This window comes from Cucurbita moschata, unplaced genomic scaffold, assembly GCF_002738365.1.
Source record: "Cucurbita moschata cultivar Rifu unplaced genomic scaffold, Cmos_1.0 Cmo_Scf00015, whole genome shotgun sequence".
NCBI lineage: Eukaryota > Viridiplantae > Streptophyta > Magnoliopsida > Cucurbitales > Cucurbitaceae > Cucurbita > Cucurbita moschata.
Genome location: NW_019268531.1, coordinates 2,619,586 through 2,635,520, shown reverse-complemented (window position 1 = coordinate 2,635,520; position 15,935 = coordinate 2,619,586). Strand labels below are relative to the sequence as shown.

The 15,935-nt window shown below is 39.8% G+C and overlaps 4 protein-coding genes across 5 annotated transcripts in view; all 4 read left to right on the top strand.

The window, feature by feature from the left end:
• LOC111453349 (homeobox-leucine zipper protein MERISTEM L1) overlaps positions 1-2,758 on the top strand; it is a 4,627-nt gene extending 1,869 nt beyond the window's left edge. Inside the window, exons 5-13 of one of the 2 annotated variants that reach the window (XM_023094409.1) lie at positions 144-551; positions 636-737; positions 809-1,009; positions 1,092-1,266; positions 1,354-1,625; positions 1,713-1,808; positions 1,883-2,287; positions 2,390-2,397; positions 2,428-2,758. In XM_023094409.1, coding sequence (XP_022950177.1) covers positions 144-551; positions 636-737; positions 809-1,009; positions 1,092-1,266; positions 1,354-1,625; positions 1,713-1,808; positions 1,883-2,251 — 1,623 coding nt within the window. In that variant the 3' untranslated portion in view covers positions 2,252-2,287; positions 2,390-2,397; positions 2,428-2,758. Of the gene's footprint in view, positions 1-143; positions 552-635; positions 738-808; positions 1,010-1,091; positions 1,267-1,353; positions 1,626-1,712; positions 1,809-1,882; positions 2,288-2,389 lie in introns of both variants that reach the window. The other variant, XM_023094408.1, reaches the window with a different exon arrangement.
• Positions 2,759-4,614: 1,856 nt separating this feature from the next.
• Positions 4,615-6,628, top strand: LOC111453358 (glucose-6-phosphate/phosphate translocator 2, chloroplastic-like). Its single transcript, XM_023094423.1, has 5 exons — positions 4,615-5,198; positions 5,433-5,658; positions 5,731-5,953; positions 6,116-6,329; positions 6,406-6,628. Exons 1-5 carry the CDS (start codon positions 4,698-4,700, stop codon positions 6,415-6,417), a joined length of 1,176 nt encoding a protein of 391 aa, XP_022950191.1. The 5' UTR covers positions 4,615-4,697; the 3' UTR covers positions 6,418-6,628.
• Positions 6,629-8,096: 1,468 nt separating this feature from the next.
• LOC111453356 (cytochrome P450 77A1) lies at positions 8,097-10,109 on the top strand. The gene is made up of 2 exons (XM_023094421.1): positions 8,097-9,273; positions 9,431-10,109. Exons 1-2 carry the CDS (start codon positions 8,232-8,234, stop codon positions 9,925-9,927), a joined length of 1,539 nt encoding a protein of 512 aa, XP_022950189.1. The 5' UTR covers positions 8,097-8,231; the 3' UTR covers positions 9,928-10,109.
• A 794-nt stretch (positions 10,110-10,903) lies between these two features.
• On the top strand, positions 10,904-14,155 carry LOC111453363 (adenosine deaminase-like protein). Its single transcript, XM_023094431.1, has 12 exons — positions 10,904-11,089; positions 11,191-11,261; positions 11,698-11,789; positions 11,887-11,946; positions 12,060-12,293; positions 12,384-12,460; positions 12,545-12,614; positions 12,704-12,817; positions 13,169-13,235; positions 13,359-13,463; positions 13,552-13,716; positions 13,807-14,155. Exons 1-11 carry the CDS (start codon positions 11,013-11,015, stop codon positions 13,674-13,676), a joined length of 1,092 nt encoding a protein of 363 aa, XP_022950199.1. The 5' UTR covers positions 10,904-11,012; the 3' UTR covers positions 13,677-13,716; positions 13,807-14,155.
• Positions 14,156-15,935: the final 1,780 nt, after the last annotated feature.

Sequence of the window (15,935 nt, the reverse complement as noted above, 5' to 3'; positions counted from 1 at the left end):
TTTTTTTTTTTTTTTTTTTTTTTTTTTTTTTTTTTTTTTTTTTTTAATATCAAAATTAGTTCAATAATAATAATAATTTTCATACCACTAATTTTTGTTTAATGTTGAGCTGATTTGTAGCTGTTATTGATGATATGACACAGATGGAGCGAATGAGTGGATATGGCCTGAAATCCACCAAGTCTGTCCCTTCTTCGTACTATCACCTGCCGTCCAATGCTCCACAGTCGTCGGGTTTCGTGGGGGAAATGTATGGAGCGTGCGACTTTCTCCGCTCCATTTCCAGACCTTCAGAAGCCGACAAGCCAATCATTGTAGAACTGGCGGTTTCCGGCATGGAGGAATTGAGCCGAATGGCTCAGGCCGGAGAACCGTTGTGGGTTCCGGCTGATACCAAGTCAAGTGAAGTGGTTCTTAACGAAGCAGAGTATTTGAGCTGTTTTGGGGGCAGAGTTGGGCCCAAACCCTTGGGCTTTAGAACCGAAGCTTCTCGAGTTTCGGCTATTGTGTTCATGAACCATATTAAGCTCGTGGATATTTTAATGGACGCTGTACGTTTGTCTCTAATTCTAATCCTTAATTTGTTTTTAATTCTAATCAATGTAAAATTAATTATATGTTTGTTTGTTTCTTAGACGCAATGGTCCACTGTGTTCTGCGGCATTGTTTCCCGGGCGTCCACCGTTGAAGTTCTTTCGCCTGGCCTACCCGGAAACTTCAACGGCGCCTTGTACCTGGTACTCAAATTAAATTTTTTTTAAGAGTTTATACTCAAAGTGGACAATTTGTGATGGTTTCGTGTGGACAGATGAGTGCTGAATTCCAAGTTCCATCGCCACTTGTTCCAACACGTGAAAACTACTTTGTAAGATACTGCAAACAGCAGGGGGATGGGGTATGGGCGGTGGCTGATGTTTCCTTGGACACCCTGCGGCCCTGTTCCATGCCAAGGACCCGAAGGAGACCTTCTGGTTGTTTGATTCAACAATTGCCCAATGGCTATTCAAAGGTGTTGTTCTTTAATTCTAGTTCCAACCAACTAATTAAAATTATGAACACCTACGGGTGCTGATGATGGCCTTATTTTTCAGATCACTTGGGTGGAACATGTTGAGGCGGACGAAACTGGTGTCCCGACAATGTACAGACCGCTCTTTAATTCAGGCCTCGCTTTTGGGGCTAAACGATGGGTTGCTACTTTAGATAGGCAATCTGAACGTTTTGCCACATCAATCGCCACCTCCATATCCACCGGCGATCTACGCGGTTCTACTCTGCTCTACTCTAAATCATTCCTCTGTTTTCATCATTACTCAGTAACTTAATGCTATTCCCACCAATGAATTATGGCAGTCATATCGAGTATTGAAGGGAGGAAGAGTATGCTGAAGCTAGCCGAGAGAATGGTGACGAGCTTTTGCGCTGGCGTTGGCGCGTCGAGTGTACACGCGTGGACGGCGTTACCAATCGCCGCTGGTGATGATGTTCGAGTTGTAACGAGGAAGAGCACCGACGAACCAGGGCGACCACCTGGTGTTGTGCTGAGCGCCGCCACTTCTTTTTGGATCCCTGTTCCACCTAAGGTTGTGTTTGATTTCCTTCGGAAAGAGAAATCTCGAAGCGAGGTACCCATACATACATCAAGATATTCAAATGCTTAGATTTTTAAATTTCAAGTGCTGAAATAATTGGAATGTTTTTTTTTTTTTTAGTGGGATATTCTGTCGAATGGGGGGTTAGTCCAGGAAATGGCGCACATAGCCAACGGCCGCCACTCCGGGAATTGTGTTTCCTTGCTCCGTGTCAATGTCAGTAAGATTTTTTTTATTATTTGGGGTTTTTAACACAATAGATTGCTGAAAATTGTAAATGTGTTTTATAGAGTGCAAATTCGAGCCAGAGCAATATGCTGATACTACAAGAAAGCTGCACCGACTGTACAGGATCCTACGTTATTTATGCTCCGGTGGACACAGTTGCAATGAACGTGGTGCTAAGCGGTTGCGATCCGGATTACGTGGCACTTTTACCGTCAGGATTCGCCATACTCCCTGACGGACCCGCCGGGGCCAACGGTGGGGAAATTCTGGAGCTGGGCTCCGGTGGGTCACTCATCACGGTGGCATTTCAAATCCTGGTTGATTCAGTTCCAACGGCTAGACTGTCAATTGGATCAGTGGCCACTGTGAACAGCTTGATTAAGTGCACGGTTGAGAGGATCAGAGCGGCTGTGATGCGGGAAAATCCCTAAAACGCCCACTTTTTAAGTTTTTTGTTTTAAACTACGGTAACAATATTCTGAAATTTAGTGTCGTAATTTCACATAACGATCTTATAATTTGAAATATGGAGGTGTTTAATTAATTGAGTTTTTGGTTTGGATAAGCAGTAGGTGAGGAAGAGGAAGAGGAAGAGGAAGAGGAAGAGGAAGAGGAAGAGTCGAGAAGTCAAGAACGCACCTTGAAAAGCACTTCCCCCTGCCCCGGCGGTGATTTAGAGACGAATGGTGAATGGTTTGTAGGGGTTGGAAGAATCAGAGAGGATCGAGGAGGTTCGGGCATTGACTTTACTCTAACCTTCAACTTCAATAACAAAATTTTCTTGTTCTAAGTTTAGTGTTGGTCTCCTGTGGTGGGCGTTTGGTGGTTAACTGTATTTTGAATTTGTCATTAGGTTGGTGGTAATAATATTTAGAGACTATTCTAAAATTCCTACTTTTATTAAACATTTTAATTAATTAAACTAGAAATTCTCAATTTTTTTGTTTTTTTGGTAGAAAATATATTTAGTTATTACATCCTAATATTCAATATGATTTGATTTATAGTATATTTTATTTTATTTTCAATATTAAATTAGTTTATATTTTTCTTAGTGATATGTATTAGTTGATAGCTTATATCCTATCTAAAGCTTATGAATATAAATGAGAATGCACCATTTCCATCCCAATTCTATTTCTATTTCTCATTCTTAACATGGTATCAAAGCAACGATCTTGGTATAGTTCAAGAGGAGTATTAAACCTAAAGTCAAACCCTAACTCAATCAATGAAGCCTTTACGGTCGCTAATCATCCAATATTAAGAATACGTTATAAGCATCTTCAAATTTCTCACAAAGCTCAAAGGTGGCATATTCGAGATGTTCGTATTTTCTTTCACAACCTCTCAAGTGATTCAGAGTACTGATCTTGGTGTTATTATCCAACTTCAAAACTTCGGATGTTTATTTAACACATCCTTATTCTATTCATCAGTGTGATAAACCAAGATATTTACTTGTTCCAATCAAATTAAATGGAACAAAATTACAAATCTTGGAGTAAATCATTTATGCATGGACCAAGAAGTGATCAGGGAGTATATTCACTTTCCAATCAAATTAAATGGGACAAATTACCAATCCCTAGTACACTGCAGTCTATTTATGAGTTTTGCATGTTTTTGGGAAATTCAATAATTTATTGAGAAGTCTAAATTTTTTTTAGTTTTGCATTGCATCTATTTTGTAAATTCAATAATTTCTTGAAAGTAAAAAATGCAAACTAATCAAGTGCGGTCTATTGTTTCACTATTGAGAAGACAAAAGTGTAATTGACCTACACTCTTTTCTTAAGGACAAGTTTAGTGTTATTAACCTACATTCTCTATTTTCACTAGACAAAAGTGTTATTGACTTACACTCTCTTCTCAAAGACAAATCCGATGTTATTAACCTACACTGGTAAAGACAAATTGGATGTGATTACATACACTCTTTAACTTAGAGGGTAAGTCAATAACACTCCATTTATATTTGGCCAACTCTTAACTGAAAGTAAATAAATATCTTCACCCACCGAAATTTGTGTAAAGTATGTTTTGAAAAAGAAGAGAAAAAGGACTAAAAAAAAAAAAAAATGGTAGCCGTTAATTTTGGTTGTTGGGAGGACCCAGGAATCAGAAGGACAGAATGATTGGTCGGTTCAAACAAAACTCGGCAAACTCCCATTCGCTTCCACCAGCCGTCAATTATATTCCAGTTCAACTTCAAATATGTGCCGCTAATTATTTGCTGAAATGACACAGCACAGCGCCTCTGTGCTGCCGCTGCTGCTCCCACATGAGCTTGCGCCTTGTCTGTCACAATGGCTTGTGTCGTGTCTGCGTCCTTGAGATTTGAGATTTTCTTTACCCTTGTCCTTTTGTATCATTCCCATTAGAATCCCACTTTAGCAACTTGCGGTGCATAAACGCTCTCAGAAAATGGAAATATCAATCCGGAGGAGGTTTCCTTGAAGTGGGGAAATGCGGTAGAAAAATCAATGAATTGATAAAAACATGTTGAAGGAAATTGGAATTGAAGAGAGGCCAATTCAAACACCCCTACTTGTATATATCATTTTCGTCTCTTCATTCTCACCAAACGCCAATTTCCACCGAAACGGCTATCGAACAGATCCAACATGGTTTTAGAACAAAAACAAATTTAATCAAGCATAAAGAGAAGGTAGGAATTGAATTACTAATTTGAATTTTATTCCCTCATCGGGCTAATGAAAATTTGAAGATCCAACGGTTCTCCCTTTGCGTAATTGAACTCAAAATTGTATTATAAATAGCCACTCCTCTCCTCGCTCTTTTCACTCACCCACAAATTCTTTCTATTGGGTTTCATCCTTTTCTGCTTTGCATTATCAGGTTTTGAGAAGCACCATGATCTCTTCACTTAGGCTCACATCTTCCAATCTCACTTCCTCTGAGTTTTTCAACAGAAAATCTCCAGTTCCATGGCCGAATCTTCCATTGCAATCCTCGGATTGCTGTGCTCTTAAGCATGTCGATCGATCTCTTTCTACCAACAAACCACTTCACATCTCATCCGTTGAGAATCTTTCTTTCCCCACAAAATCATCTCAGCGTTCGACGGTGTGCAAGGCGTATGAGGCTGAATCCCGACCTCTTCAGATTAACATTGAGCTTCCCGATGAACAGACGGCTCAGAAACTCAAAATTGGGCTCTATTTCGCCACTTGGTGGGCTTTGAATGTGGTGTTCAATGTCTATAACAAGAAGGTTCTTAATGCCTTCCCTTATCCATGGCTCACCTCCACTCTCTCCCTTGCGGCTGGATCGCTCATGATGCTTATTTCTTGGGCCACTAGAATGGTCGACGCTCCCAAAACCGATTTCGATTTCTGGAAATCCCTACTGCCGGTAAATATAATTATAACTTTGAGATGCTCTGTTTTGGTATTAATTTTTCTTCAATTCAAAAACCTGGGTTTTGATTTTCGAAGAATATGAATGTAATAAACTGCATTACAAATTGGATTAGGGACTAATCTTATGCATGATGTGTTTGCTCTGTTGTTTTGCAAAACAGAGCATTCGAAAGTTCAATTCCAGATCACTAATCGGATATTTTGTGTGATATGGTTACTTTTATAGGTTGCAGTGGCGCATTCGATTGGGCATGTTGCAGCAACTGTGAGCATGTCCAAAGTCGCAGTCTCATTCACTCACATAATCAAGAGTGGGGAGCCAGCTTTCAGTGTGTTGGTGTCCAGGTTTCTATTGGGCGAGATGTTTCCATTGCCAGTTTACTTATCTCTTATCCCAATCATTGGAGGCTGCGCTCTTTCCGCCGTTACTGAGCTCAACTTCAACATGACCGGTGAGGAATCCTTGCCGGAATGTCTGTGCTTACTTGCCGCTGTAAATCTCAATTTGGGGGTTTGTGTTTCAGGTTTCTCGGGAGCGATGATATCGAACTTGGCATTTGTGTTTAGAAACATATTCTCAAAGAAAGGGATGAAGGGAAAGTCAGTGAGTGGGATGAATTACTACGCTTGCCTCTCATTGCTGTCTCTGCTAATTCTTACTCCTTTCGCCATTGCTGTGGAGGGACCCAAGTTGTGGGCTGACGGATTCCAAAGTGCTCTCTCCCAAATTGGTCCCAATTTCATTTGGTAACTACAAAACCCTCCAAATCCCAAATTTCTTCGCTATCTGAAATATGGGAATCCAGTGTCCTTTTGTTCCCTCACATGTGGTCCGATCTGATCTTTATTTAGAATGTGATATTGGGAGATTGAAGTTAAACCCATCGTTTGTGTTTGCGTGAAATTCAGGTGGTTGGGAGCTCAAAGTATGTTCTACCACTTGTACAACCAAGTGTCGTACATGTCTCTAGATCAGATATCGCCACTGACATTCAGCGTGGGTAACACAATGAAAAGAATCTTCGTAATAGTGTCGTCGATTATCATCTTCCACACTCCTGTCCGACCCATCAACGCCATTGGAGCTGCCATCGCAATCCTCGGAACCTTCATCTACTCTCAGGTACACCTTCTCCTCCGATCTCTTTCCCTTTCAGAAGAAAGCGCAAGTCTCATCTACGTATATTGTTTTCCCACAGGCAAAGCTGTGATTGAAGGAGATCGTTGTTGACGCCGATTTTGTAGCCACAGGGAGAGGAGATTGTGGTTGTGTTGGTTGAGATTTGGGCCTAGGTTAAGTCAAGCCTGAGTTCATGTTTCCTATAGCCCAGCCCACTAAAATGCTGTTAGAACGTGGAGTGGCTCACTCCTCCTCTAAGCGTCCGATTATGGACTTGGAACGGCTCGGTTAGATGGACCCTAAAAAGTCTGGAATTTTGAGTATTTTTAAATTATAAATGCTATTTAATTTATTCAGATGTTTTATATTTAAAAAAAAATATAAACTATACTTTATATATATATATATATATATAAATAAAAATCTATGAAAATGGCGACAACATAACAGACAACACTTTGAAGAATAATGAGTACATCACGAAGGTTACAATGCTACCACTACAGTGGCGGTGTGAGCGTGCATAGGAAAACAAAATAAAGTGCGTCTAAATTCCAAATTATATCACCAAAACACTGTTCATAAGATTAGTCCATTGCGAAATAAAGTGCATTTATTTGATATTTTTTTGGGCTAAACTCACAAAAAACGCAGCCGTTTTGCCTTTCCTTTTTTTCCTTCTTATTGGACACGAGAATTGAGACCCATAATGCAGCAGCAGGCGCCCAGTGTTGATATCACACGTCACATGGCAAACGCCAATAAATTCTGTGCATTATTTCTCACCCACCACTACCTTATTGCCTTCATTAATATTTCAATAATTATTTAATTTTATCAATGGTAGATGAAATAGTATATTGGGCGATGTTGAATGACAGGGGATCATACCCAAAATTGTAGGCGTTTATTTTGCAGCAATTAAGCACAGATCTAAGTTGATAAAAAAAATCTTGTTTTGCATATTACCTGAAAATTAGAAACTTTATTCATCTAAGAAAACCCAAAATAAGAACTGCTCACCTAAATCTGAGCATATTGATTATAATTTAGTTATAGTTATATTAGAGGGCAGGCAATGAATGAAGAATATTTATATATATTTACATGTAATGAAGAATAGTTGTTGAATCCAGCGACATAGAATTATTGAAAAAAACAATGTTTGATTAGCATTTTGGGAATTGGTAAACTTCATAAATGCAGGAAACAACCACCCCACCAAGCTGGTTGTGATTTTATTTTTCGTTATTTGGTTTGCGTGGATAAGATCTTGACTCACTGGTAGGGTCCCACACTTTTGTCACCATTTATTATTACCCATTTTCACATCTAACAAAACTTTGCATATTTTATGCACCTAATTATAAGTCTCTCATCCAAAAATATGCCAAATTTTACTCCTCGTAATCGCATTTTAATGCCTAAAAGTTATGGTAATCAAATGAGTTGACGTTTTGGCAACCACTTTAGCGGAATATTAAATTAACTCTGGTGATTAAAAGTTGTCCAATTAATGGCATGACATAAAGCAACCAAAATGGTTCCCTATTTGCTCTATTTGCCCCTTTGCGTGATCGCAACAAACTCCTCTTCCCCATTCTTTTTTTTTTTTTTTTTTTTTTTTAAAGCGAAGAGAATTAATTCTAAAGTAGATTTTTGGAAGGGAAGGATGGTAAAAGTAAACACTATAAGGCATCATCTCAACTACTTGCTGTTTAAGCCGTACCCTGCGAGTAGCTCTTTATATTTATTGCGTTGTTTAATCAACCAAACTCATTCACTTCGCTCACCGGGCCACCCACCCCCCGTTCTCACCTTTGGTTTTTTATATGCAAAGACGTCGCCATTTATTCTCAACTTTCAACTATCAATCACATTTCTTGATCTCGCCTCGCCTCTGCTATGGACTTACTGGATGCCGCTGTTCTTCTCCTGGCCTTCCTTTTTTTCTCCTTGTGGTGGCGTTACTGGTCTGCTACTGGGGGTGGCTCCAAGAATCTCCCTCCTGGGCCACCGGGCTGGCCGATTGTCGGAAATCTCATACAAGTTATTCTCCAACGTCGTCCGTTTATTTTCGTGGCTCGCGATTTACGTGAAAAATATGGTCCCATTTTCACAATGCAAATGGGGCAACGCACACTCATCATTGTGTCTAGTGCGGAGTTGATTCACGAAGCTCTCGTGCAGCGTGGTCCCTTATTTGCCAGTCGTCCTGCTGACTCACCTATTCGCCTAGTCTTTAGCGTCGGAAAATGCGCTGTCAACTCAGCTGAGTATGGTCCCCTGTGGCGAACACTCCGCCGTAACTTCGTGACGGAGCTGATAAACCCGGCGAGAATCAAGCAATGTAGTTGGATAAGGAAGTGGGCGATTAAAAGCCATTTGGAAAGACTGAGGAAAGAGAATTCGGAGAAGGGATTCGTGGAGGTTATGAGCAACTGCCGGCTGTCGGTATGTAGCATTCTGATCTGTATATGCTTTGGAGCGAAAATCCCGGAAGAGGAGATTAAGGTGATAGAGAGTATACTGAAGGACGTGATGTTGATTACGTTGCCGAAGCTCCCTGACTTTTTGCCGGTGCTCACACCTTTGTTCCGACGGCAACTGAAGCAGGCGAAGGAGCTGAGGAGAAAACAGTTGGAATGTCTGATACCGTTGATAAGGAGGAGAAGGTTGTTCGTTGAGAGGAATGGGGATGAGAGCGTGATGAAGGATTTGCCGGAGATGGTTAGTCCAATTGGAGCTGCGTATCTTGATTCGCTATTTGAACTGGAAACGCCTGGACGTGGGCGGTTGGGGGAGGAGGAGCTGGTCACGCTTTGTTCGGAGGTAATTAATGCCGGAACTGATACCAGCGCCACGGCGCTGGAGTGGGCTTTGCTTCATTTGGTTCAAGACCAACACATTCAGGAAAGACTATACAACGAAATCATTAGCGTTGTGGGTAATGTTCATCCATCCCTCATATTTTGTTTAAATAGATAAAAATAGCTTGTAATCATAACATTCTTAGGAACAAAATTGGAAGATGGGTTCAAAATTGAAATTTATTGAGCTAAATTAAAGCTAAAAGTTAACCTTTTAGTGGAATGTTGTAACAGGTAAAGATGGTGTGGTAACCGAAGGCGACGTAGAGAAAATGCCATATCTAGGGGCAGTTGTGAAAGAGACATTCCGGCGACACCCTCCCAGCCATTTCTTACTATCTCACGCGGCGACGAAAGAGACGGAGCTCGGTGGATACACGATCCCGGCGGACGCCAGCGTGGAGTTTTACACGGCTCATTTATCGGACGACCCCAACACGTGGGAAGAACCGGGTTCGTTTCGGCCGGATAGGTTCTTGGAAGGCGACGGTGTTGGCGTGGACGTAACAGGAACTAAGGGCGTCAAGATGGTGCCGTTCGGGGCAGGACGGCGGATCTGCCCGGCCATGACATTGGGGACGTTGCATGTTCACATGATGCTGGCAAGAATGGTACAGGCATTCAAGTGGGTCCCGGCTCCTGGAGCCCCCCCCGACCCGACCGAGACTTTTGCGTTTACGGTGATTATGAAGAACCCTCTGAAGGCTACCATATTGGAGAGGTCGGGTTAATTTTAGAGCCACTTTTTGTGGGAAAGGCTATAACTTTGGTCTTTGTTTAATTTTGTTATACTATTTCAATTTATGTATACTATCAACTATCCTTCCCTCCCAAATGAAGCTACTGTATTTCTCCAAAACTCCCTAAATCTTTCGTATCCTCATCTAATAAACCTTGTTCTTGTCGAGAATTATTGAGAGTGAGTCCCATGTTAGTTAATTTAGTGAAAGATCCTGAGTTCATAAGTGAGCCATACTAATCTTTTTTAGTATAAGGCTTTATAAGAAACCCAAAGTAAAGTCACGAGAGCTTGTACTCATAGTGGACAATATCATATCATACCATTTTATAATTTTGGGTCCACTTTGAGCTTTAAATTGTGTACCAAAATCATAGCTGGGTTTGCAACTTGATTATTAAATTGATGTGAGGTATGAAGTTATGTCCACCACGTTCTTTATCGACCGGTTCTTCCCGCTCTGCACATAGATCGTATATATTTTTGGTGGCGATAATAAAGTATCAGCTACAATTAATTCAGTAATAATAACAAAAAATTGTTAACAAAGATTTGAATTGGTACATGAAAAGAAAAATAATAGCATTAGGTTATAAGAAAATAAATGCGGACATTTAATTGTAGCGGGCAAGTTGCAGCAGTAATTGCATCCATATGGTGTAGAGGTTAGTTGAAACTATTAATTTGATTCATTTCTTGGGGCTTTGCACTTCCCCAATAATTATTCAACAATGTTCTTATCTTCAATATTTTTTATATTTAAAAAAATTATATGCGTATTTAAATCAAAATAACATTAAATGAGTATTATTTTATCCATAAATTGTCTATTACAAATTAGACGAGTGAATTATAATGTGGGCCAGTGGTTCTTATTGGGCCGTATAGTCAGGCCCATGGAGTGGTGTTTTTTAGAATATTGAGCCCGGCCCAAAGATATAGTCAACCCTGAACGAAGGAAGGAATACGGATTTCAGAGATAGCACATAGCAGTTATGCGAGTCAATGGTGTTGGGTAAGATTGTTGTTCTTCAGCAACACATTCAGCTGTAGAGCCAAAGAGATAGAGAAGCAGAAATGGAATGGTGCGAGTCGATGCCGAAAGTGGAGCTTCATGCTCACCTCAATGGCTCCATCAGAGATTCTACTTTACTGTGACCTTCTTTTCCCTATTATATCCATTTTCTGTCTTCTCTATACTTGCGCCACTTTTGATTTTCACTTATTTGCGTCTGAGATGGTGTTTCTCTTACAGGGAGCTTGCCAGAGAGTTGGGTGAGAAGGGCGTCTTAGTGTTTTCTGATTTCGAGCATGTCATCCTCAAAAGTACGCCGTTTCTTTCTTCCTTCCTTCTTGGATTCTAGTTGTTTTGGAAATGTGCAACAAAATTAACACCGATTACATTTCTAATTCAATGCTTTGAAATTTATGTTATGTAATGTCAGCAAGCTCCAACCATGGCCAGTTGTTTCAAAAGATACTGCTGTTTGGATATTGACGTTTAACTCAAGTTTTTGTAGTTTTCTTATAGGGTTCTCGATATTGTAATATGTACTCTTTTTTCCATGTTACATAAAATCCGTACACCAATATCTACAGCTCTATTTGATAATTATTTGACTTTTTGTTTTTGGTTTTTGAGAATTAAGCTTATAAAACTACTCTCACTCGTAGGTTTCTTTGTTTGCTTGCCTATAATGTTTTCAAAATCCAAACAAAGTATAGCTTGAGGGACAGAGTTCTTATGTGTCTCTTCATTCAGGTGACCGTTCTCTTGTTGAAGTGTTCAAGTTGTTTGACCTGATCCACATGGTCACCACTGATCATACAACTATTACAAGAATCACCAGAGAAGTATGTAAACATCTTTATTGTTTTTCCTTTTTTTAAAAAGTCATTAATTGTAGATGTACGCTGTGTAACTTTCTCCTATCAATCTACTTTTAACCAGGTTATTGAAGACTTTGCTTCTGAGAATGTTGTTTACCTTGAGTTAAGAACAACTCCGAAGGTATTCTATCAGTTGCCTTCAATTCAGGAATGTACTTTCTTATTGTCTAGGGGTTAGGCTTAGTTGTGGAGATTATAAATCAACTTGCTTGGTATGGATTTCATTTTAAACAGAAAAACAAGTCAATTGGAATGACCAAACGGTCATACATGGAAGCAGTTGTGGAAGGTTTGAAAAGTATCAGTAGTGTCGATGTTGCTTTCATGCCACATGATGTTGATGCCCGAAGTTCGTTGAATTCTCTGCCTATAGACAATGCTAGAAATGTTACTCCAAGAAAAAGGATATATGTTAGACTTCTTTTGAGCATTGACCGACGAGAGACGACCGAGGATGCCATGGAAACTGTATGTTAGCAAAGAAAACTTTACTACGTTGAGCTTGCACCTCGGATAGTGGATGAAACAATCACATTTATCTTGCACTACTTATTGCAGGTGAAACTTGCACTGGAATTGAAAGATGTGGGAGTAGTTGGTATTGATCTTTCAGGAAATCCAATTGTGGGTGAATGGTATATTCCCAAGGCCATTTGTCACAAAAGCTTTTTTTTTGTTTAAGTTGGAATAGAATCTAACCCTTCTTGAACATGATGCAGGACCACCTTTTTGCCTGCTCTTCAATTTGCAAAAGAAAATGGCCTTGACATAACACTTCACTGTGGCGAGGTACACTATCTTTTCGTGTACTCACGCTTGCTGGGACTTGAAATGCCCTTACCAGTTTGATCTTTATTCCTGGAAGTTAGTGCTTGTAGGTACCTAATCCGAAGGAGATACAAGCTATGTTAGAGTTTTGGCCTCAGAGGGTTGGCCATGCGTGTTTCTTTCAAGGAGAAGACTGGGAGAAGCTGAAACGTTTGAACGTTCCGGTCAGAAATTTAGTATTTCTGCCATGAGTTTTCTCTTCTTGATGACACTGCTGCTTGAGACTGGCTTTCTTTTACATCCTTAGGTCCTTTAGCTGAAGATTATTGACCATGAGTTTAGACCATTTCTTGTTATGATATTGGAGTCTTGAAAATATTTTTATAATTTTGAAAAAAGAAAAGCACACAGTTCAAGATTTTCTAAGTAGAGAAACAGTTCTAGCCCAAAAGAAATCAAATGGTCTAAAATTACCTGACGTTCCTTCTAGAGTGAATAAACATCTACATCCTTTCTTCCCAGCTTTGTCGATGTCTTTGAATCTGTCTTAAAAAGTCCTATTTCTCTCCTTTCAGGTTGAAATTTGCTTCACATCCAACATCAGGACCAATTCAGTCTCTTCAATAGATGTTCATCACTTTGGTTAGTTCTCATTCTTAAATGTATTGGAAGGGTTCAATTAAGAAATTCATAGTAACCTTTTGGGTTATTCTATGCACATAAAGTTAGAATCACCATTGTAACAACCTGTGATTGGCAATGCAGCTGACTTGTATAAAGCAAACCATCCTTTAGTAATCTGCACTGATGATTCTGGGGTTTTCTCCACCAGCGTTTCAAAAGAATACAGTTTGGCAGCCTCTGCGTTTGGTAACTAAGAACTATATTGTTCATGATAAATGCAATGAACATTAGATTAAAACATAATGGTCTGAGGTCCCTCGTTTTCTCTTGACAGGTCTTGGAAAAAAGGAAATATTTCAGCTGGCAAGAGATGCTATTGAATTCATATTTGCAGAGGATGAAGTAAAGACTATTCTGAAACAGATGTTCGATTCTTTCGTAACGAACCTGGCTCGATAATCATAAGTGCATTTGAGATGCGCGGGAGCAATTAATCATGGTAGTCAACGTATTGATGCATTCAACTTGTGAGGATCATTCTGACTAGTTGGTTTTGATAGACTCCTGAAACTTAATTCTGTTTCTTCAGGTTTTTGTGTTGGAGGGCACACTACACATAAATTTCTGAAGCCATATTCAGCATTCTTGGATGATTAATGGAGATCTGATCAATTGAAAGGGCTTCTACTTGTCTGGTCTTGTCTGTTCCCTAACCCTCTACTATTTTCTCTTCTGAACACTTCCTGTTAATTTAGATATAGGTTTTAGAATTGGTTCACTTGCTATTTGAGACAAATTTTTTTCACTTTCTAGATCCAAAAACAGTTTCAAGCTTCAGAGTTATAAGTGATAAAAGAAAAAGAGAAAAGAACGCTGTAGTTTTCAGTTTATTATGTGACTTAAATAAAAGAATAAAATTACAGCATGTTTTGACTCAAGATTGAACCTTTTTTGTGGATTAGATAGAAATTGTACATCTGAGGTATGCCATTTAAGGTCATAAGGGCGGATCTAGCATCACCACTGAATGGGAACTCTAAATCATCCTTACCCTGGTAGGAATACTAAAATGATGGCATGGAGCAAAAAGCAAGATAACAATGGTCTGGCTCCTTGTTTGGTTCTCTGGTTTATAATTATAAGAGAAATAAATGAAAAACTCTCAGGAAACCCATGAGGGCATGCCTGTGCTAATGATGGCCAAACATGTCAAAAGAGATCTTAAGAAAGACATTATAATGGAGAAACATGCCTCCAGAGCAAATAACAAGTAGAGTATGATGTCCATTTGGCTCCCAGAATCCACCAATCACGCAGAAACTTCATATAATCAACTTTATGTAAAGTAAATTTCATCAAACAAGGAGATGGATGGCCTAAACTCAAAGCAACCCCAAAAGTCATCGAGAAAAGGGCATGTGAGAAGGCATTAGAATGTATAAAGGGATGAGCAGAAGCAGAAGCTTCTCTGAGAAAATGGGTGGTGTTGCTCCACTTGCAATTGGCACGCGAGGCACTGTGGGGTCGCTGGTGATGAAGGAGATTGAGTACTTCACCAAGTTTGAGGTGGAACGCCATGGCAGCTCTCAGAGGATAAGTGGAGATGCTTCGAGGAGAAGCGATTGTAAGGGAAGCTTTTGGCTTGTGTCCTTGACTTGGAAGTGGAAGAAGAGAAAAGGCAATAATGGGATTCTCCCCAACAATTGCAGGCTGTTGAATTGTCAAAAAGCAATCGCTTCAATGGGATTCCTGGTTTCAGTTACAGGATTCTCAAACACGACTTTCCCATTTGATCTTCATTTCCTGCTCCACTTCTAAAGGGTCTCGTTTCTTTGTTTTGCTTCTGATTTCCCTTATCTGTTTGTGCTTCATTTCGAGGATTGCAACGTTTTTTCTTTACTGGAGAAGGAAATTAAGCCATGGCGGCTCTCAAAAGAAGATTGTATTTGGAACTATCATTACTCTTTCTTTTCTTCTTCATTCTAACAAGAGTGAGATTGAAGGGCATCCATAATGTTTATAGCATAAATCAACAAATCTTATGATTTTTCTTCAATTGGAAGGTTTTGAACATTGGGACCTTGAAAATGGGATATAATGGAGATACTAGCTTGTTTTGTGTTCATACATGGTAGTTTTTTTTTCTTTTCACAAAATAAATTATCAAATAACTTTTTGAAAGAAGCCACAATTGGACAAGCCATAGACAAGACCGATCTTGGTCCAACCAATGATTATGTTTGTTGGGCTTCGGCAACCCTCAATGAGGACCAAACAAAAGATTACTATTGGGTTATTAGGGCTGGAGAAGATCCTCGACCTAAGTTTTCTTGGGCCGAACGGATCTTGAGTTTCTTATTATCGGGCTGAAAAGGTACATGGGCTTGATAAAAAGCCCAGGCATTGTCTGAAGAAAATCCACGTGTATTTTTTATTATCGGGCTGAAAAGATCCATGGGCTTGTCAGAAAGCCCAAGCATTGTCTGAAGAAAATCGACGTGTTTTTTATTATCGGGCTGATATGGTCCATGGGCTTGTCAGAAAGCCCAGCCATTGTCTGAAGAAAATCCACGTGTGTTTTTTATTATCGGGCTGAAAAGGTCCATGGGCTTGTCAGAAAGCCCAGCCATTGTCGGAAGAAAATCCAAGTGTGTTTTTTATTATCGGGCTGAAATGGTCCATGGGCTTGTCAGAAAGCCCAGCCATTGTCGGAAGAAA